General features: G+C 30.3%; 2 protein-coding genes and 1 long non-coding RNA gene across 5 annotated transcripts in view; 2 read left to right on the top strand and 1 right to left on the bottom strand.

The window, feature by feature from the left end:
• Positions 1,349–3,938, bottom strand: LOC18613347 (mavicyanin). The gene is made up of 2 exons (XM_018115099.1): positions 3,441–3,938; positions 1,349–1,893 (listed from the first exon to the last, which is right to left on the bottom strand). Exons 1-2 carry the CDS (start codon positions 3,607–3,609, stop codon positions 1,511–1,513), a joined length of 552 nt encoding a protein of 183 aa, XP_017970588.1. The 5' UTR covers positions 3,610–3,938; the 3' UTR covers positions 1,349–1,510.
• On the top strand, positions 12,710–19,097 carry LOC18599941. 2 transcript variants are annotated; one of them, XR_001926305.1, is made up of 8 exons: positions 12,710–12,758; positions 14,263–14,413; positions 14,910–15,012; positions 15,085–15,209; positions 15,290–15,371; positions 15,445–15,577; positions 15,656–15,807; positions 18,788–19,097. XR_001926305.1 is itself a non-coding variant. In XM_018114503.1 (6 exons), exons 3-6 carry the CDS (start codon positions 15,329–15,331, stop codon positions 16,614–16,616), a joined length of 651 nt encoding a protein of 216 aa, XP_017969992.1. In that variant the 5' UTR covers positions 14,429–15,012; positions 15,085–15,209; positions 15,290–15,328; the 3' UTR covers positions 16,617–16,708. The 2 variants fall into 2 exon arrangements, 1 of the variants encoding a protein (XP_017969992.1); XM_018114503.1 differs by lacking the exons at positions 12,710–12,758; positions 14,263–14,413; positions 18,788–19,097 and adding an exon at positions 16,294–16,708 and having other exon boundaries at positions 14,429–15,012.
• LOC18599940 overlaps positions 20,430–23,351 on the top strand; it is a 12,630-nt gene continuing 9,708 nt past the window's right edge. For both annotated transcript variants that reach the window (XR_001926232.1, XR_001926233.1), the window contains exons 1-3: positions 20,430–20,725; positions 21,867–21,962; positions 22,140–22,213. This is a non-coding gene — a long non-coding RNA (uncharacterized LOC18599940). The remainder of the gene's footprint in view (positions 20,726–21,866; positions 21,963–22,139; positions 22,214–23,351) is intronic.

Genomic DNA, 23,351 nt, shown 5'->3' with positions numbered 1-23,351 from the left:
AAACAAGGCTCATTTTTTTTTTAAATCGACACTTGTTCCCATGCAATTACATACTAGCATGGTATTTAAGTATATAGATATGATAGGACATAACTTTTGAAACATATTTTTAATCTATACACAATCCACACATAAAGAATACAAATATTCACATATGGACCAGAATATAACATTTAACAATTGCACATTTTCAAAAATCACATTTCATGCATTTTTTATACTAAAATAGTTTGGTGCGACCCACTCACCAAACTATAGATCCAACCAACCAAGCTATGGTGCCAATTGTGTTATTATTATTATTATTATTGTACCTCTGTTAACGATATTGGATTCTATCTGGCATTAGATTGGCAATATTTATAATGACGACAATGGTTATTGGGTAAAACCATTAACAATGGTGGTGGAAGCTACAACAAAGGCATTAACATTGTCTGTGTGGGAATCCATTATCCTTAAGATTGTTGACGAAAATTCAAAGTAGATATCAACTCGAACTAGTCTGAGGTGTGATACATTGTCCTTAACGATAATTTTCGTCCTTTCGGAATATGAAACTTGATGCAAAAGGATTGTAGTAGTTATCCTTAAGATTCAATAGATTCTTCTTAATTAGTTTGCATAAATTATTAGGGATACAAGAATCACTGAAAATTCTAAATAAGAAAGAACGTAGAAAAGAAGAGTCTTTAAAGATAATTTTCATAGTATGAAACTCGATGCAAAAGGACTATAGAGGTTTTCTCCTAGGATTCAACAGACTCTTCTTGATTCGTTTGCATAAACTATCAGGGATACAAGGACAGTAGAAAATTCTAAATAAGAAAGAACTTAGTAAAGTAGAGAAGAGAAAGAGAGTATAGAAGAAGAAGAGAGAATAGTTGGTGCATTGAGAATGAAATGAAGGCTGGTATATACTTTATAACGTTAAACAATCAAGATAAAATATTTTATAAGACCAAATCAAATATTCTAAAATGTTGAAACGTTATTTTGGAAGACCAAATCAAATATTCAGAATACCAAATCAGATAGGATTTAACAAACTCTTCCCGATTGATTTGCACAAACTATCAGAACAACAAGAAATCCACTTTCTTCTCTTACTTACAACAAGCTTATAATAAGTTTACTTATATAAAGTACTAACATCTTGTGTACCTAAATAATGTAAGATAAAAATCTTATGAAATATCCAACGAGCTGAACATGATAAGGTAATATAATGGTTCTATCAGCGTTCCTTGTGTTTGGAGATTTATGATTCTTTTGTTTTATTGGAATGAATATGAATGAGTTAGATTCACAACAATGGACAAAAATTTTTGATAATGCAAAATGGAGAAACGGTGAAAAAGCAAAGCTATAGTATATTATATTTTTAAACATTTATTACATCTAGCAATTAAACAAGCCTAATACCATAGGACCCATATGATAATGATGCTACGCCGATATAATCATGTCAAGCATTCCCGATACAAACACAATAGTAAAGACCACTCGTCTAGAAGGCAAAACCAAAGACATAAACTGCAACGAGACCCAATGCCAAGGAAAGCTCGGAGGAGGTGAGAGACGAAGCACTGCTTTGAGCGGGTCCAGGCGCCAACATTTCTGAAGGTGGGTTTGCAGGCGTTGGACCAAAAAGAGAAGGGCTCGGACTTGCACTTGGGCCTACGGACAATGGTGTGACCAATACATCAACTTTCTGGCCGGCTTGGCAGTGGCCAGGGACACCGCAAAGGAAATAGTAGTGGCCAGGCCTTTTGAGGCTTACGGTGTCAGATCCGGAGTTGTAGGAGGCTATGGCAGATGTTCCGTTGCAGGACTGGAAGTCGTTGTGGGTCACTTGCATCACGTTGTGGAATTGATTGTTGTACGCGAAAACTGCATGGAAAAATGGCAGTCAAATAAAATATTAGGTGGTAATTTAAAAAAATTCTAAACGTCTTTTCAAAGCTACAAGTCAAAAGGATTTAGTTTTTCAAAGTGGTGTCAAAAGCTTAAAACTTTTTTTAAATGGTAGTAACTTGTAACTTATCTCTTGCTTTTTACAGTTGTCTAGCGGCTCTACGGAAAAAAGCTTTCCTCTTTACTTTTTCACGCTTCTTTTTTACCAACCGAAAGGAAGAGCATACCGACCATCTTTTATTAGGTTCTGTTTCTACACGAAAATTAAGAAATATTTCTCTCCATAGGGAAGGGGAGATGCATGGGCATGCACTGGATTTAAAATTTTTTTTAGTAGTATCATAATTAAAATAATAAATAATAATTTTAAAAAAATTTCAATTCAAGATTTATCAAGAGTACTTAAATCACATTTGATACGATTTTTCTTAAAAGATTGTGGTGCATCATTATTAGTAGAATTATACTGTTGTTGGCCAAAACTTAAATCTTGTGGGATAATTTTTTATATTTTATAATGTCTTTCAAAGAAAATTTATCTAAAAATCTGTTCAAAATTACTACTTATTTTTCATTAATATAAACTAAATTATTGAAATTAAATAAAATATAGTCTTGCATAACAAATTATCAGATTTAATAATTAATAATTTAGTAAATTTTTATTCATTGATCAAAACTAAGTATAAACATCCACAAACTACATAAAGTTAAATATAAAATACATAATCAAACAATATATTTACAAAATAAATTTTAAAAAAATAAATAATTTTAAAATATTATTTAACATATAAAACTGTTTTTTATTAATTAAATTATAACTATGAATCTAAACTATCAAATTAATAAAAAAAATTTAAAAATGATGTATTTAAAAATTTAATATGAGTAAAAAATTATTTACAATTGAAGTTTAAATGAATTGATCTTGAGAGAGTGAAAAATACAGTAAAAATCAAGAAGGGTAAGACTTAAATCTTTAGATAAGAGTTATAGAAAATTTTTTTTTATCTTTTCATATAATATTTAAATATTAATATATAAATTACTTTTTAATAAATTAATTTTTACTTGAAATCTTTGATTTCATTTTTTATAAAATTATAAAAGAAATTAATAAATTCATTAATATATTAACTACATAAAACCCTAAATTAGTAATATAACAAGTAAATAATTTTGGTAAGTGAGTGGTGTCATGCTCTGAGGTAGGTCCGCCCTTGGGTATGCATTAGAATGTGGTTGTAAAAGGCTTCAATGAAGTGATGGGAGCAGCTAATCAAAAACTAAGGAAACGAACAAAAAAGATATATCATCGTGCAGTAATATTGTACACAAGACAAATATCTACACTGTGCATCAGAAAATCCCTAACTATGGACCTTGCAGACTGACAGTATATATCCCAGAAACTGTTACAATTTTTATTTTAAAGAGAAATTAGAGTACGAAAAGGCTAAAAGAATAGAACCAACTAGAAGAAAGAAAAGAAACAGAGGAAGATTGATGAGGAAACTTACGAAGAGAGTCGCCAACATGGAAGCTCTTGGTAGAAGCCCACTTGCCGTAGTTGATATTTCCCAAGCTAGTCCAACCAGTGGAGTCACCGACCTTGTAAACGGCACCAAGGGAGACTCCTAAGAAAGCCAGCATCAAAAAGAAAGCCACGGTTCTTTTAGCAGAGGACATCCTCGCAAACCACGACTATCAACAAACAATTAATTGAAGATCAAGAAGGCAACGGAGAGAGACGAGAGACGACGAGCGCAAAACAAAGAGAAGCTTTGGCAGTGAGTTAATTTGTGAAGAACCACAGGGCTTGGCTCTATATAAAACGAGTTTTTTCCCTGTACTCCTTCCTAGCATAAAAAGATTTCCTTTGCCCACAAGGATCACCAATAATATGAAAAAAAATAAAATACTAGTACTGCTTTTAAGGAAAGGCAAAAAGTTTATGAACATTCTTCGTGTTAAATCTGAGACGTACATGTGTGAGTTTGACTGAATCTAAGCCCTCGAATTCTAACGGGAATATTGCAGTTATTATGAATGCGATCAATTGGCCTCTTAATTCTTTTTTGATAGTGAATAGGTAAAACTTTTGCGGGATTGAAATTTGAATGCCTTTCAAGTGGGACATGAGATTAATATGAGCTTGGAGGGTGTAGCCCAAGAGGCGTGGGTTGGGTCAGTTGAGCTAATTAATTACACCAACACAGTCAATGACTCGGGGTCCACTGCCAAACGACGAGGTGACAACTGGTTTTCGTGGCTGTTGATTTTACTCCGGACCTGGGACCCTGCGTTGTACATTTTCATGAGGACAAAAATTAGAGGCTTGCATCATTTGCTGCAGCGCAGATTGTCATGGCATCGATTTTGTTTGCCAACTTTGGGAGTCGGGGTGTCGAGGAAATGAAGGAGGACAACTGTCCTTATTTAGTAGATGACTTAATGGCAATGGATCCATCGTCAATTGACAAAGCCGCTCCCGTCCTGACTCCACAGAGATAGCCAGATAGCTAGGCATTATATTTCGTACATACGCGTCGATCAATTTCACTGTTTAAGGTATGCAATGTCACATACGTATTATTGTCTTTTAATCCTCTGGTACATACGTATTATTTTCTTCTGTTTTTCTTTTTGTCCCAACGATGTAAATAAGAGAGTTTTCCTCTCCTCCTCATTCCTCAGTCCTCACCTTTCATTTTCTTTACTTTGCTAGTCTCCGAACATGATGCCAATACGTATCTGTTTTCATTTTTATGCCTAAAAGGCAACACAATCTTGCCTTCCAAATGAAAAATGTTTCGCAATTAAGTGTCCAGAATCCAACTTGTTTCTCTAGCTTCATTACTAAAAACAAGAAAATATATAAGAAGTTGATTCGTTCTAATCATAACCTTTTTCTAGACGGTTGTACATTTTACCCATACTCTCGTTCGGGTGCATAAAATTATGTTCTTCATACACAGAACTACTATCAATCATATGATTGTGGACATATTCATTACAACTATTGCAAAAGTTATAAGCGACATGTTAATTTCGACACCCAAAATCATGCTCTCCTATGTTTTATATATGGCAATGGCATGGGTGCCTATATTATTAACAGCAAAAAAGGAAGTAAAAATCATTCGTCACCAATCATCATCTTTGCTTGACTAGAATTAAAGATAGTGGACAGATCTCATTACCATCTAATTGCGAGGATTATATATATATATTGTGAATATGCATGAATTTATATTATTTATTTTGTATTTTATTAAAATCATGTTAAGTTAATTTGGTTTAGATAATGAGATGATATTATAGTTTATACTATAATCTAATAAAATGGACTAGATTTCAATAATTTATATGGACTTAATAATGTAGATCTATATAAAAAACTTTAAATAGAGTGATAGGTATAGGACTGGGAATCACTATATAAAGGAAGATCAATGTCTCATCTTATATTAAGTTTCTCACTCATCAAATGGTTGTAATAATGAAAAAGGAAAATCTTATCAATGATTACATTATTTCCACTATCCAAACCATAGAATGAAAGATCAAGTATGTTTTTATACGTTCTAAATTTTTGTTATGGTAGATATTGGATGAAAAACAATTTTATATACATAAAGGTTTTAATTGGTATAAGAACAACTATAGTTTGAATTCAGAATCTTAAAGAACTATAAATTGCTAGTATATATTGATTACATGAATTATTTTTAATTACATGTTAAGTCTTGTTTAATTTTTTGAATTTGTGTAACCATACCATTCAAATTAATAATTTGCACACTTTAAATCCCGAACATACTTAATTATAGTATATTGTTGATAATATGATAAGTTTGATCAAATTATATATGTGTAATTAGTTGAAATTATGTTTGAAAAATTAAATTTTCTTAAGAGTCGCAGGATTTAAGGTTTTCAAGTCAAGAATACTATAATTTTATTTAATGTTTGTAAAATTATCTTGAGATTATTGTTTAAAACCTGACAATTTTATCAAAAATAAACTATTTCAATTTTAGGGTTTATACCCTCGAATTTGACTTTAAATTTGACTTGAAATTGGCACAATTTATATATTTTAATTCTAATTAACATAGTGAGATAGGCTAATTTGATTTGAGATAGATTATATGTTGCTAAGAGGTTAAAATAATCTTTAAAAGCTCGAATTAAGCTTCAATGGCTAATAGATTCTTGGGTTAAGAATGAGTTTGTAATCCAATTCTTTGTATTAATTAATATCGATGGGTTTTGTTTTAGTGGTTTTAGCATATGGGTTTCAAAATAATGTTGATCGAGTTTTCAATGAGTTTAATTGGAATGTAATTGACTAAAAATCGGGAATTATAGAGAAATTTTGAAATAAATTTGAGCAAGTTTAACCCAACTCAGCTGGAGCTTGAAGAAAAAGCCCACACGCACGAGTGGCACCTATGGGCGCATGTGTCAGCACACGCTAAGTTTTAGGGGAGAGCAAGCTTCGGTCGGTTTGGTTTTTGGTTCGGTTTTTTGTAAAACCGATCAAAAAATTAAACTCTTCCAATCGATCGAACTGCATTGTGTCAAAGCTCAGTTTCGGTCGATTTTAGGGGGCTTCGATTTTGTTGGTTTCGGGTCAATTTTTGTAGTGAGTTGACTTGAACAATTTGGGGTTGACTTGGGCTGAGTTGGGTTTTTTTTTGTTCAAAATGGTTCTTTTTTTTGTTTGACATGGGCCTTTTTTTATATAATTTCTTACAAATAGTTATTTTAGGTCTATTTATTTATATTTAATCTTTTTGACCTATTTATTTATTTTTCAAATGATTAATAATATTAATCTTCATGCAATAAATAAACATTAATCTTTATATAATAAATAAACATTAGTTTCAAAAGTTCTATAATTAAATATGATCACAAAGAAATTAACATTAATCATCATACAATAAATAAACAAAGAAGAGTAGTTCCACAACTTAAAGCTTCACAACATAAATTACTAAATTTTAAAAGATGGATCTTCAAGGCTCCAACTTCAATTTTTAATAATTTTGCAGAACATGCTCATAAAAAGATTAAAAGAAAATATATAATTAGTGTAAATTTTTGTGGTAAGATAACCTAAATGAATTATAAATGTAATATAAATATTGCATAATACCTAATGATAACATTACCTAAAAATGTTAGTCCGACTTAGGCTCAGACTCATCTATTGTCTCCAATGCAATATTAGTTAACTCTAAAAAATAAAATAACAAATATAGTAAATTGATTTTTGACAAATCAAATAAATTAAGTTATAAATAAAACTATAAAATAAATAAAATAGTTACCAAAATCAAGTTTATCAAGCTTGTCCAAATCATCTTCAATCAAATTCGGATCACCAAGTGCCAATCCACATAACCAATCTTGAGCACAAATAAGTGCTTGCACGACCTTAGGAGTCAAAGAACTCCTATATGCATCAAGCACACGTCCGCTGGTACTAAAAGCGGATTTCGAAACAACTGTTGATACAGAAACAGCCAAAACATCACAAGCAATAATGGCAAGTACAAGAAACCTAAACTGATTAAGTTTTCACCACATGAGAACATCAAACTCATCATTATCAAAACCCTCATTATCCACAGGCTCAGATAAATATTTCTCCAATTCCGTTTTTAGCTTTTTTGATTCAGTGTTTAACTGGTGCTTCTTGAACCTATCTAATCTTTTTTTAGTATGCTCTGTATCCTTGCCAATCAAAGTCAAAGCAACACTATCACTACAACCACCACTAGTGCCTTAACCCACGAATGTTGGACACTTTTGACCACTTTCACCAACATCACGAGCTGGAGGTTGTAACATATTTCTATAACAACGAAACAACTCATCCATTGTTTGTGTCAACAAAGAAAACATCATTGAAGCTTGAATAAGAAGATACATGTCTAGCAAAGTGAATTCAACATAAGAAAGCTTTTTTCTTGGATCAAGTATAGCAGCAATAAATAACACCAAATTCATTTTGTCCACATTCCCCCAATACTTGTCAAATTTTTCTTTCATCTTAATTGTCATAGACTGTAAATTAACATCATCACTATTTTGCCATTCAATCAAAGTACACACATTAGAAATGGAATTCGAAAAAGAATTAACAGTTATGTAAGATGTGCCTGAAACATCAAGGTCAAATCATAAAATTCTCTTAAGAAACAAGAAATCCTCCTAACATTTGCCCAATCTCTATCATCGGGCACCCCATCTCCTAACCTTATGAGCTCAGGTATGTAGCTATTATCACATAATTCAAAATGATGCAAAAGCCCTTTGAAATTTAAAAACTATATCCAACATAAAAAAAGTAGAATTCCATCTAGTGTTCACATCCAAACACAATAAACACTTGCTCTCAACTCTTACATTAGCAGCACACTCCTTCAACTTAGTTAATCTAGCAGGGGATTGTCTAATATATCTCATTGCCCTTATAATACGATAATACGAGCAATTGAGGTATTCATATCCTTCAATCCATTAGAGACCATAAGATTAACAATATGAGCAATGCATCTCACATGCAAAAATCTACCTCCTAAAATACTAGTTCCAGCAACATTAAATTTTTTCTTCAAATGTCCTATTGCAACATCATTTGAACTAGTATTATCATCAATGATAGAAAAATCTTTTAAATCCCCTAATCCCTCAAACATTTACTAATTGCCTTACCAAAGGCCTCACCTTTATGACTAGTGATCGAACAAAAGTTCAAAATTCTTTTTTGTAACTTCCAATCATTATCAATAAAATGGGTAGTTAGACACATATAATTAATTCTTTGTTTTGAAGTCCATGTGTTAGTGGTAAGACACATTTTACCAGGACATGATCTTAACAATCTTCTCATTCGAGTTTTTTTATCAGTATAAACCTTATAACAATCCTTAGTAATAATTCATTGTGACGACATACGAAATCTAGGACATGCTTTGTTTATGTGTTTTTTATATCCTTGATTTTTCACAAACTTAAAGGGCAATTCATATAAAATGATCATCTCAGCTAAATTCCTCCTAATTGCTCTTGGTCAAACTTCCAACTACCCAACCCATTCCCTCCTTAAGCAAAAATTAATTCCAGTTGCTTGTTCTCCTCACTATCACGCACCAATTTCAACTTAGGACAAACTTTAATATGATTATTCAAAGAAGATGTTCCATTCTTTTTTGTATCAACACACAATTCTTTACCACAATGAGAACATTTAGCCTTCTTATTACCTTTCTTATCAATCAATTTGGTGAAGTGATCCCACACAACCGATGTAGATTGAGATGGCTCCCTTTGCTTTCGCACGTTACTTACAATTTCACATATTTTGTTGGCTTCAATAGAACTAGTAGTAACATGAGGTGTAGATGTTGATGGTGTTGGTGTCTCACTAGTTGCGAAATTTGTTTTCTCATTAGTTGACATCTACAAAAAAAAAAAAGTAATACCCAAATATTAATTCCAATGTTTAATTTTAGCATATTGCCAATCATTTTAATTAAAAATCCAAATAATAATTCTAAACATTAATTCCTAAACATAACTTTTAATATTTAATTCTAGCATATTACCAATCATTTTAATTAAAAATCCAAACAATAATTCTAAACATTAATTCCCAAACATAATTCTTAATGTTTAATTCTAACATATTACCAATCATTTTAATTAAAAACCCAAACAATAATTCTAAATATTAATTCCCAAACAATAATTCTAAATATTAATTCCCAAACATAATTCTTAATGTTTAATTCTAGCATCAAATCATTTTAATTAATTATCCAAACAATAATTCTAAATGTTAAAGTCTTTGAAATGTTTAATGTCAACTAAGGTTGAAATAATCTATAGTTGAGAAAAAAAAATTAATTTCGAAAAATTAAAAATCAAACCTATTATTTTTCTAATCCCTTGGAATTATTTTTATTTGAACTAAAATTATTTTTTTACAAGCAAAAAACAACATATCATACTCATAATCTTTAACATATTTTCTCTCTAGCATGAATTTTAATAAAAAAAATAATATTCATAATCTTTCAAGCTTTCTCTCTCTTGTTATTTTCACAAAATAACTAAAAAAAAATCTATAGTTTACCTTGCTAGAATTGATGACTGGCAGTAATTTGGACTGATAATGAAGCACCAGTTGAAGAATGGAAGAAAACAAATTGACTTGGTTGGTGGTTGTTGGTTTAGGGTTTAGTATGAGAGGGAAAGGCAGAAAAGGGGAGGGAAAATTAGGGGGGTCGGGGGAAAGAATAGTAGTAGATGTGCTGTTTTAGGGGGGTTTAATAAAGGGTAATTATGTCTTTTCCCCCTCAAAAAAAGAAGAAGAGAATGACGGTTAATCGGTCGATTCGAGGAGGAAAGAGTCCCCCCCCCCCCCCCGACGATCGAGCCAATCAGCGGATGAGACCGATTAGAACTATTGACAGTTGCTGTTGCAACCGATGGTTACAGTCGGTTGCCCGATTGCAACCAACCGCTACACAGTCCTATTAAGTTTTTCAATGTTTCTTGGGCAGTTTAGTCCCATTCTCTGTGTGCTATTTGTTGGTGCTATTTTTTGGATTATTTATGCACATTTAAATTTTATTTATTTATTTATTATGTGCATTGAATTGAATATTTTAAATATTTTCATAAGATATTTCAAAAATGCGTTTGATAAAAAATAATATGCATATTTTTTAGTTTAATGGTATATTATCCTTAAATATTTGTGTATTTTGTATATTATGAGATAAAGTACAAAATTGATAATTAAAATCTTATAATTTTAAAATGATATTTTTTAAATGCAATAAATTTATTTGATGATGACTAGATATCTCATAAAATTATGTGACATATATAAATATAATTTTGGGACATGATATTCCATGCTCATTAAGTTACTAAAAAAAATCATACCATAAAATTTGTGTGGGTAATATAAGAAAAGTGTCTCGTTATGAGAGAATTTTTATTATCCTAGTTAATTGTTGTCACTAAAATGACCAATTGACTAATATTGCAAAATTATCATTTTAATATGTTTTAAGAATGTCTCTAATTTGGTGTGCATTATTCATCCAAAGATAGTGTTTGTGTATTAAAATTAGAGAGTAGTACATAAGGTAATGTGCTTGGGAATTGACTACGTTTAGTAGTTAAATAGCAAGTTACAAAAGTTTTGTTAAATTCTCATGAGCATTTTTATGTGAAAGGTTCCCTAATTGCATGTCATGTATACAGTCTCAAGGTGTTTACATGATAATATGTTTAGGCTCTTTGGGTGTTTATATAATAATTTGTCTGAACTCTTTGATTATAATAGTTATACTCATTTATGATTTTGAAGTTTTTTTTATCTTATTAATTAAGTTGTATTATTTTAAATTTTAAGTGACATTTTCTGTTAATAATAATATAATCAAGTTGAAATTCTAATTAGATCAAATTTTAAGAATTAGAAAAGAGATATGGAACTTCCAATTCAAATAGTAGACGTATGCCCAACTATTTTGTAGCGTATCCCTTGAACAAACTTCTATAACATAAGTAAAAGGAAGCCCCAAAGGGACTTCCTCATTAACCCACGTGTTGACTAAAGCAATGTCCACGTTTTGAATCTCTACACCATTAGTGAGTCCAACTTTACAAGTACAATCAGTCAGCCCACGTTTCTCCATCGGTCAATAATTCATATATCTTTTCTTTGTAGCCAAAGAAGCTACGTTTTCTAGGAAAGAGTATTGAACCTGTGAAAGTTGAAAGAAGAGTTTTCAAATCTCTAGCATGGGTTCTGAAACAAAATGCAATTTGCCTACAGTAGTAGTCCTTTGACCTTGTTTGTATTTCTCTGTGCATTTGCATCCCCTATTCTTTGACTCCTCAGCTTAGATCTACTTGATTGTTTTCATCTTTTCACTTTCCCTCATTGTCGCCTTTCCCTCAGGTCTACACTATACTTCAAGCTTGTTGTTGGGTCGGCTTGGTGAACAATAAGGAATCATGAATTTTGAATATGTGATCATAGATTTCGGTCAAAGAGTTTGGGTTTTTACAATTGAATGCTTTGTTTGTTTTTTCAGATTTCATTTTGGCCTTTGGATTTTGTACGCTGTGAGGACGTGTGTGGTCTGATATGAGTGCCGTGTCTAGCCTATTGGTTCTTGCCATATGTCTATTTTTTTTTGTTCTATCTTGCTTATTATTCTTCACGTCAATGTTTAGCACTTCTTAGATTAGAACAAGTTTTTAGTTTAAGGTCCTTTCTCATGTCTGTCTTTCTTTTTTCCTGCTTTAATTTTACCATTGTTCAATTTGAGTTTTGTCATTACTCTATATATATAGATAATTGATTATTGACTGCTCATGTTGATTTCCTTTCTATTTTTTGCACTAACCTGTTTTTCTTTTTTTTAATTGAGTTTTTTTGAATTCTCATGCTTAAAGAAGTTTTAAGTTATTAGTTGTTTCTAAGACCTCTGCTTTGATTTAAAGTGTTGTTCATGTTTCTTTTTGTCGTTGTGTGTTTTCCCTTTTGTTTATTTTAGTGCGAGATTTATATTTAAAATTCCTGTTACAATTTGATCATTCAATTTATTGTTTTTTTTAATTTTATATCTATGTAATTAAAATTGATGTTAAACAACATCAGAATCACCTTATGAATTCTGATTGAATTCTCTTACTCACTTAAAATTAATGTTGTTTTTTTTCTCTTATGCTTTTGGCCTTGCAGTGCGTTTGTCAATATCAAATTCTCTGTTGGTACAAGTTGCTGCTGGAAAGTGTAATATCTTATAATTACATTAAGTTTTAGTTACAATTTTTTATTATTTGCTCTATAGTTTTAATTTATTCATCTCTTTTCTTGCTTAAGTCTTGACACTATTGTCTTTCAAATCTTATAAATAAGTTAGTCAAACCAATTAAAGAGTCATACCTTATCAAGGTCGGTTAGAGCAGAGGTGGGCCGGAAGTTAATATACTAAATTAATTAATTTTCAAAATAAAATACTAAATCAATTGGTTTTGTCAAATCGAATGAAAAATTCGTTCAAATTCTTTTCAAATCTATAACATAAGTAAAAGGAAAGTTCTAAAATTTCGAGATCTTATCTTGAATTTTCATATCTGTGTTGGCTATTTGGTTTATGAGGAAGTTAATATGCTTTTGAAATTCTTGAAATGCATAGGACATGGAGATTCAAATTTATCTGAAATACTTACAATAAATGAAGCTTTTCAATTGTTTGTTGGTTTAATGACTTAGTGTTTACAGAATTTTTGAATAAATAGTGATTCTCTCAACACTGTAAGTTGGGTCAATAATACACAGGATGCTCCATAGAGATTCAGGTAGGTTTTATTGTAAATTGAGAATCTTTGTAATAAAATTTATTGTTGGAAGGTGAAACATATAAAGAAGGTAGGGAATAGTATTGCAGATGGACTAAGTAAAGGAGTCTTGAGAGATGTTGATTTTATCTAGGTGGTGTTGGGGTAGTTGGGAATTATTATGGGAGAAGGAGTCTGATTGTTGATAACGAGCTAGAAGATTTCTACTGCTAGGAGTATTCATTTAAGTTTTGAATACTGATGGATGCCGTCCTTGAAAGGATCTTTTAATTCAAAAAATTAAGTTGCTGATGTCTGGATAATGTCTAACATATTCACGCTGCTGCCAGTATGTGGTCTGAACTTGGACATTTCTGTCCAGTTTGGACACGGCTTCTTTCCAAGTGGATATTCTACATTTTTAATAATCCATGTCTTAGTTTGGTATATTGTGCCTAAGGTTTGGGTGAGGTTTTTGGGCTTTTTATTTGGATCCGAACATTCCAAACATCCTCACATATACTGTTTTTATACTTAGGGGTTATTCTATTCTTTTTTTATTTAAGATTTGTTGAATTGTTGAGAGAGAAGAAGAATTAGACATGTTAACTCAGCATAAATAGGACGATATTTTTTCTTTTACTAATTTGACAATTTAAGATGAATGATGAATATGCATTTAAATTTAGTTTTTTTTCTTGAAGAAAATAGTTTAAATTATTGAGAAAATTATCTTTAATTTATATTAACTTAGTAGAAAGTAGCATTGACCAATACCTGGTTATTCCACTACAAGATTATTGATTGCATTTTATCTTAATGTTATCATAACTTATTTTTAGTATACAGTTTCTCCATAATTGCTAGATTTTTTATTTAATAATTTTCTTATTTTCAAATTTAACAGATTTTTTTTAACCATTTTCATACATTGCTAATTAATTCTTCTTCCAGCTTAAAAATATCGGATCAATATCTATGCAATTTACGACCATTCCAACAAGGTATATCTGTAAAAGTAAGGATCGTTCGTATCTGGGAATCGATTGATCCTTCTCGACCTGACACTTTGCTTAGTCTCGATTTCTTAGCTACTGATGCCCAGGTATAGAAAATTTTCTTATACTTATAGAATAAACCAATATATATTAAATCAGTTGATATTAAATTCATTATCTATTATTAGCTTATCATTGATTTTCTCTATGATTACGCAAATTATGACTAGAGAGGTGCAATGCATTTCATGATAAGGAGTTCTGATGCATCGCAATTTCGACCTCAACTGAAAGAAGGGTGTCTCTATTCAATCAAGAAGTTCCAAATTAATAATAAGAAGACTTCTTTCAATCCCATTCCGTCGAATATTATGGGCATGTTTACCAAGAACACTGTCATCCAAACAATCCAAGATAACCTAGATGCATACCCTACAAGTTTTTTTTCTTTTGCATCTATTGACCAACTTAATTCACGAATTTGTAATGATACAATTTTGACAAGTCAGATTGTTTTCAACAAGTCTTACTTTAACTTTTTATTTAATTAGTTTTTGAATCATCATGTTTAATTTTCTTTTTTTGTTTATTGTTTCTTCCAAGATTTTATCGGAGCTCTCAAATCAATTACCACCATTGAAAAAGTCCATTTACAAAATCGGACAAGTGATGTGAAGAAACGTGACCTTTATATAGAAGATTTGAGGTATGAAAAAACTAACGATTCTTTATATTTTGACTTTCAGATTATTTGATCAATTATTCTTTTAAATTGCAGTGGGAATACGTTAAAAGTTGTTTTTCATGGTGATAAAGCTGAAGCCATTGACGAAGATCAGTTGCTGGATAATTTCATCAGCCCGATTGTAATTGTTGCCGCAACAACTGTCAAAAAATACATGAGTTAGTTTGCTATGCATATGAAATCCTAAAATAATATATCATAATCAACATTTCCCTTACTTTTTTTTTTTTAATTTCAGGCACAACATACCTTGCTTCCTGTTCAGCTACAAAGTTTTATGTGGACCTTAATATTCCCGAAACAATGTTACACAAGCAAAGGTTATGTTTATACCTAAAATGATAATCATAAAATTATCTATTCAATATTATGTAATAATACATTAATATGCAGGTATGAAAAAGAGCCATTTAGTGTGCAAATCATCAATATACACATGTCTCCCCAACAATTGTCAACAAAAGAATATGAAATCAAAGATTCAACCCTTGCAGACGTCAACAATGCTGATCCAACAGAAGTGCAGGTAAAAAGATTATTCTTAACATGATTTTAACCAAGGCTACAACAAAGTATAAATATTAACAATTCATGAACATTCCAGGGAACTAAGTTTAGAGTCAAAGGTACAATTGTTGACATTGATTGTTCAAACGGCTGGTTTTACAATTCGTGCAACGAATGTGGGATGGCTCTTCGGTTTTGTGCAGGCAAATATTAGTGCACAAAACATGAAGAAAAAACACCTCTGCCAACGTAAGTAAATCAAAAGAACTTCATTCCATGTTTTATATTTTATAATTATCATTTATTACATATATTCATATATGTTTTTATTGCTACCAAATTGTCATCAATATTTCATATTATAGATGATTCAGTTTACACATTGTATCGTATCCCTATACATAACATATCATATAATTCAAATTGTTTAAAATTTTCAATTATGTACATCGGCAACAATATCCTTTAAATGTTACTGTTATCATTTTTTACATATAGTCATGTCGAGATTTGTTGCTCACAAAAAATACAATCTATCAAATGTTAATGAGATTTTTGTTTATTTTTTCTATGATAGCTCTATGCAAAACCTAATTTGTATACAACTCATTATTCTTATTATCAACTCTCATGGAAATTATCAATTATGCATAATTTATTTCAAATATTGCATGCAACTTATCATCGAAGACAATACTGCTCAAATGAGTTTGGTTGCATTTGGTCGGCCTGCAGAAAAATTGGTTGGTGCATCGATCATCAAGTTAGCAACACTTCAATCAATCGATCGGATGACACTACCTGGACCCTTTAAGGCCTTGATCGATCGAGAGAAATTTTTTACTATTGGTTTAACAAAAAAAGGGATCAAAAGTGGATTTGCCAATTATAAGATATTTGATTCTACTGACTTGAAGGACCAAGAATGGCACATCGAAATCGCTGCAACTACCTCAAAATCATCAACACCTCCACCTCTCACCTTAGGATCATCAGCATCCAAAGCCACAACTGAAAAAGCAAAGGAGCAACTTTTGCCAATACTAATGAAAGCATAAATGAATATAGAGGTTTTTCCAGTGTCTACACTTGAGAAACAAGCTATCCTGACGAAGGGAGAAGAATCGCCAACCAAAAAATACAAAACCAGATATGTTTCATACATACTTTCATAAAACTTCTTACTTTTTATTTTGAAAAAGAAAATAATGCTTGCCTTAATTAAATTAGGTAGTATCTTTGGTTTTTCATTTTTAACTTAGATTTTAATTCTCTACCTGTATGTATAACTATCCTATCTGCTTGAATTGTTTTAACTTTATCAATTAAAACAATTGTAGGACATGCATAAAACACAAACTTTAAATCTTTTTATATACAAAAAAGAAGCTTATAATTTTTATAGGAAGCTTATATAAATTTAGTTCAATGGGAACAAGAATACTGTCAGCTCAAAATAATTAACCTATCATTTAGCAAAGTTACTTAACAACTTTATTTGACGAAATTTATTTAAGACTAATATTAAAAAGAAACCATACTTTCAACCATATTATTAGACAGCAAAAGAGATGATTAACAACTATAGGAATTGTCTTGATCCATTTACAAATACCAAAAATAGCATGCGACTATAAGATGTTGGAAGGAATTTCCCCATAACTAGACAGCAACAAAAAACAAAAACGAAGTGAAAAGATTAAAACGTAGACTTTTAGGATTAATTCATAATCTCTTTTTTAAGCAATCACTTCATTTGGAAGGTATTGACAGCACAAGGTAACATAATATATATACACTTTATTAATTAACAGTCCATGTTTCTGTTATACATCATAATTGATATTTATTCATTGAAACACATTTATGCTGTCCATTTTAAAAAACCCTTTTAGAAATTTGGCCTTTCCAAATTGCTCTTAAAAAACACAATTTTGTTATTTAACTTAAGAACTGCCACTTAAGTAGCTTAACTAGCCCATTATTTATTGTTTAAAAAGCAATGTTTAAATGCTAGAATTGTTTGGAAAATGGTTTGATATGAAATTGTTTATCCAATCAAATGTATAGCCAATAGTGTGATTGTACATAATGTACTAATAAGCTCATATTACTCTTCCTTCTAATTTGTGAATAATGCTTTAAACATTGCATACTATGCTTTTATGTCTTTTAACTCTTCATTATGAATTCTAATATAATACTAATTGTCGCAAAAAATCTGTAATGCATGTCTAATGTCAAAGATAAGAAGGAATTTTTCTAAGTCCATTTTTAAATAAATTTGATTATATCTAAACAAAAGAAAGTGTCTCTTTCTACACATACTTAGAATGAATTATTGCTTTAAATCTTTAATAATATAAAATACAAATGATTGGAAAAACATGCATAAACAGTGTTGTTTGTCATATCCACACTTTGATATAATGTTGTGATGTTTGCATGCCCATCATCACTGCACTACATCATAGAAAACTGTAGATGTTGCACAAAACAATGTTTATGCAATAAATATAAAATGCAGTTTATTGGATTGGAGTCAAATCATTTCATTTATTCGATGGGATCAAGTTTGCACTTAATAGGTACAACAAGCAGTACATCAGTAGCAATTTAAATACCAAAACTCAAACAAAGTAATGAGGACGTGTATTAAGAATAACACAATATTAAATATTAAAAGTTTATTACTAAAGATGGTGCAATAGCTAGCAACTGATTGCATTCATGATAGAGTAATTTGCTGTGTTGTCTATGTCATCAAGTTCACAGGACGTTTATAGCAGCCTATCAACATTCAACAATGACCAATACATCTTTAGGAAAACATTCAAGTCAGCTTTTTGAGTAAAAATGCTTCATCAAGATTAATGCAAAAAATTTCAATAGTTACCTATGCTTTTAAATTTTCCCACTTATGCATTCTTTCTAAGCCTAGGAAAACAATACAAGTCATATTTTAACCCTTCTTTCCCTATGAGAACTTGCTATTAAGAATCGAAACCTTGATTATTATCAAGAATGGAAAATTTTGTTAAGAATTGTTTTCATTTTGGTTTTTTTTTTTTGAATTAATTATCTTCTTGCAATATTTAATAGATTTATTTTATTCTCTTTTTTTTCTTGCAGATAAATTAAACCATTGCATGTTGATAGCATATAAATTCAATTTGCATAAAAATAAATTTATTGTTATGGTTAACTTATTGTTTGTTCATAATTGCAGCACACCATTGGCCAAGAGTACACAACAATCAAAGAAGTTGGCTGCTGAAGACTGTTGAACCAACCTAAATGACACAGAACCTTTGGAATTTTGTTTTCAGTCATGCCCGAGCTTGCCTTATATTTTTTGTTGTTAGGCAATGGTGCATATGATGGTATCTAATGTTAAGTTTTTGTGTAAATATAGCTGCAGGGCATTGACTTTTTCTAAAGTCTGTAACGATGGATGTGCACAAGTTGTAAACAATGTCTCATATCTTTTGTACGAAAACAATAGAAACCACTTAACAAATAAATATTCACTTCTGTAACCTACTTAATACGCAAACTTTAATTTATACAAATAAACATATGTACTAACAAGTCACATTGTTTCTTTTAATTGTTAATGACTTACTTATTTTTAGCCTATTCAATATTCATCATTCCATATGTTACAATTGTTGTTTGAAAAATATTCTATTAATAACGATTACATTAATATGGTCAATTACATTAATGAAATGAATTAATATTTTTTTTGAAAGGTCTTCTCATTCAAACTTTCACCTTTCATAGCAGACTGTACAATCAAACATTTTTTATTTGTGTTATAAATATAATACATTTGAAAAGCACCATTTCTCTTCATTAACAAGCAATGAAATAAAACAATCAATCTGGAAAGTATAAAGAAAAAAAAATTTTGATATCAACTCTCTCTCTGAGCCTGTGACGAATTTAGAAACAAACTGCTCTCCCACTTTAACGGGAATCAGCCGGAGGTAGAAAACTGCAAAGCCCTGAAGCTCCTCGCTTGAATTTATTTATCTCAATGTGTCTGTACACGTCATCCGCACATTTGCAATGTCGAGACTTTCCTCTGTTAGATTATGGAAAAGAGCCAGCTCTTTTCTGTTTCTTTCTTTTCCCATATTTCTTAACAAGAATACCATTTCCTCAAACCATAAGTCTTTCAGACTTCAAACTTTTAACTTTGTTAGTTCAAGCTTTTAACCATTCACAAAATGCTAGAAAAACCCTCAACAAAAAATCTCTTTAGGACCTAGCATTACTTTGAACTTTCAACAGGCCTTTTGAATCATCAGGTATAGCATCCTGCAAGTATGGACCTATTCTTGGACAGTGGTTGGAGTCAATTCCCTTTCCACAGACTCCCTAAGCCAAGTCTGAATCTGCTAAACATCATTGTATAACTCCATCAGATATCTCAAGAATCTCTTCAAACTGTAGGCACACAATTGGTCAATGAAATGAATTAATATTAATTCTTCATAATTAAATAAACCATTTTAAAAAAAATAAGAAGACAAATTTTTAATACATAAAATATGGATATAAATTATTTATATATGATCATACATTAATAAAAATATTTTTGCTTGATTAAATCGATTATTAATTCTCTTTTATCTTTTCATTCTTCTATTCTTATCTTTCTTTTTTAAATAATTAAATACATTCAACTCATCCATAACAATTAAAAAAAACATTATTCAAATTAATTAACTAAGCCTAAACTTGAACCCGTTTGGTCTTGGGTCAATTCAACCCAACTCTTCATTTTCTTCTTTTTCTTTCTCTTTTGTTGACTTTTGCCTTCTCCTTCGTCTTATCCGATTCAGCCAACCAATCAGCCCATTTCTCTATATGCTCTGCCCTTTATTTTCACTCCAACACGTCAACTTCAACAGCTTACACATTTCCAGCACTAATTCCCTCTTTCATTCCCTTCCCTGTTTTCTTCTCTGTCTTTCTCCTGTTGCCAATTTACTTTCTTTTTCAACAGATATACCCACCCTTCTTCTCCAAGTGGAACGTCTCCTTCACCCTAAAATCTCTCTAAATACAAAATAATTTATCCTATCCATTTCAGCCATCTCTTTAAAAAATAAAAAAAAAATTTCCTTTATCTTTCTCTCATTATCTATTCAATCAGGTAATTTTAATTTGATAAATCTTTTTAATTTTACTTCTATTTATGTTCTTAATCCATTCATGTTTGTTTATTCTACAATAAGTCATCTAAAAAGTAAAGAATATTTACAAAATTTAATCTACAATTTATTTATTTTCTATTTAATGTATTTTTTTATATGGGTATTTTTATTTTCCCAAAAGATCTTAGATTAAATTTTAATGGATTCTGATTTTGAAGGGATTAGATGCATTCTAACATAACATTATCCACACATGTTAGTTTCCGTTAGCATAAAAAGAATTGTTTACTTCACATCACTCTTAGCTTATTCTTTCAAATTCATGTATTTAATAGTTCGCTGCACTTTTATGCCTAATGATTTGAGAAAAAAAAACATATACTATTAAAAGAGTTCTATGATTTTCGCTAATTTACAATTCTGTATTTTTACCTAATTTGTAATCTTTTTTTTCCCTCTTCATATATTTTTTTGACATATGCAAATTTTTTTTCCTATTCTCCAAAATTATAAATTAAATTAAGAATTTAGATTAAAAGGGAATAAAAACACAATGCATTCATTTATTAAAGGAAGTTTGTATACGAAACATACAGCCATGCAAGTAAAATGATATGATTTAATTGTACTTTATTGGACAAAATTAAACACTTTCATTGTTAAAAAGAAATAATTTTGATAACCCTCTTAAATCACATGATAGTTTGCACATCTTTATACCTTTCATGATGGGAAGCAACTGGTTTATTTTGACATCTTTATACAATTGAATCTATTTTAGTTTCATTTTTGATATTCATATAGTAGATTTGCTAATTTAGTTTGTCCTACCAATTCCCTTTGGAAAATGCAGCATCAAGTTGTGGTGAATGAATGAGCCTTTTCATCATTTTTTTTTTTGCGTACTTTCATCTTCAATCTTTTGAGAATAGTCTCTTATAGTTTTTCATTAGTTATTTATTGATGCAATCATGAACGTCAAAACCTTGAATATCAATTACTCAACAGTTTAAATAGATGTTTATTATTTATTTTATTTGTATTTATTACAAGTAATTTCATTTGAATCAGTCCCTTGAGGATGTATCTTTCTTATAGAGATAATGATTTGATAGCGTTTGTGGCTGAAACTTTGAGCAGGCTCTGGCTAGCAATGTATGATCCGTCTTTCAAAGAGAAGATCATAACAGAGCTGCACAATTTGTGGTCAAGGATGTCCAATTAATTGAGCCTAAGGTTTTTAACTTCAACTTACATGTTTCTATACATCTTTGCTTAGTCAAATTATTTATTTGCTGCTTGCCTAAGTGACAAACCTATTTACATTTATTTTAATCATCCCTTATTTTTTTGTTGACATTTACATTTATTAGCATTTTTAATTTGATGTTCTGAATTATTTCTTCGTGATAGACAAAGACTGGCCAAGCATCAAAAGAAACAATTTAGTGCGAAGTAAAAGCACCCAAAAAGAAGCGCAAGTCAAGGTGATTCAAATATTTCTCTCTAATCTTTATCTCACTCCTCTTAATTATAAGTTTCTATTTATAACCAAGTTATACGTCCGAACACAAAGATTGTCACAATCTATGGTAACATATGTTATGATCACATGTTCTTGTTTTCATTATTTTTATTTATAATCAGGTTTTCACTTTCTATGTCTACGTAACAATGGTTTTTTCTCTGTTTCTTTCCTTTCTATTATTTTGGCTTGCCTTATTTGATTGTAATTTTTTATTTGTTTGGTTCCTTATTTGTTGCTCATTTATAATCATTTAGTTATTTTATGAGCTTTGATTTACATTGATTGTGAAATACCCCATACTTTGATATGGTGATAAATAAAGTTGATCGAATGCAAATTGAGGTCAATTAAAATATTTAAAAGTGATAAAAGACGAAAGGAGTAGTTTAGGATAAAATATTTTGCAAGTGAGAAAATAATAATTGTATCGGAGGAGAATTTGTGAGATAAAAGGCGATTCAGAAGTCAAGTGAGGCATAATAAGGTATTTCACGTATCAAGGAGACAAGATAAATTTTTTTTTTAAATATTAATATTTAGCCGGATGTCGAAATCAGTCATGAAGAAGGATCATATGGTTGATCCAAGTGGGGGAGAAGATGACAAGCCCGACTTTATAAAAATATTTGTCATGACATACATGTGATGGATAGCATGTTTGCATGCTAAAAGAGTCCCGAAAAAAAAAATTTACAAAAGTCGGTATTGTATCTAAAGGTACAATAAAGTTGAGTTAAACCTCGAACTAAATCAAATAGAGAATTTACGATGAAATTAAGAATTTTAAAGTCCCAGAATGGTTTAATATGGTGATTCGGAGTTCAAGGATGAATTTGGAGTCAAACCAAAATTTTCGTTATCTAAGGGTAAAATGGTCATTTGCCAGCTAAGGACAAAATGGAAATTTTTAGAAAAGATTTTTGGCCCCATTTAACTTATTGGAGTAAGATTTGAAGTTTAGAAGTGAAAAATTTTAATTTCAGTATAATTTGGAGTAAAAGGGTAAAATGGTAATTTTACCATCTGGAATCGAAAATTTAATTTTTGAAAGGATTTTGATCAAATTTAATTATTTGGAGTGTGAAATGAGTATGAGG

The sequence above is a fragment of the Theobroma cacao genome, chromosome 1 (assembly GCF_000208745.1).
Source record: "Theobroma cacao cultivar B97-61/B2 chromosome 1, Criollo_cocoa_genome_V2, whole genome shotgun sequence".
NCBI classification, from domain to species: domain Eukaryota; kingdom Viridiplantae; phylum Streptophyta; class Magnoliopsida; order Malvales; family Malvaceae; genus Theobroma; species Theobroma cacao.
Note: the sequence above shows the minus strand (reverse complement) of the source record. Positions and strands in the feature narration are given on the sequence as shown.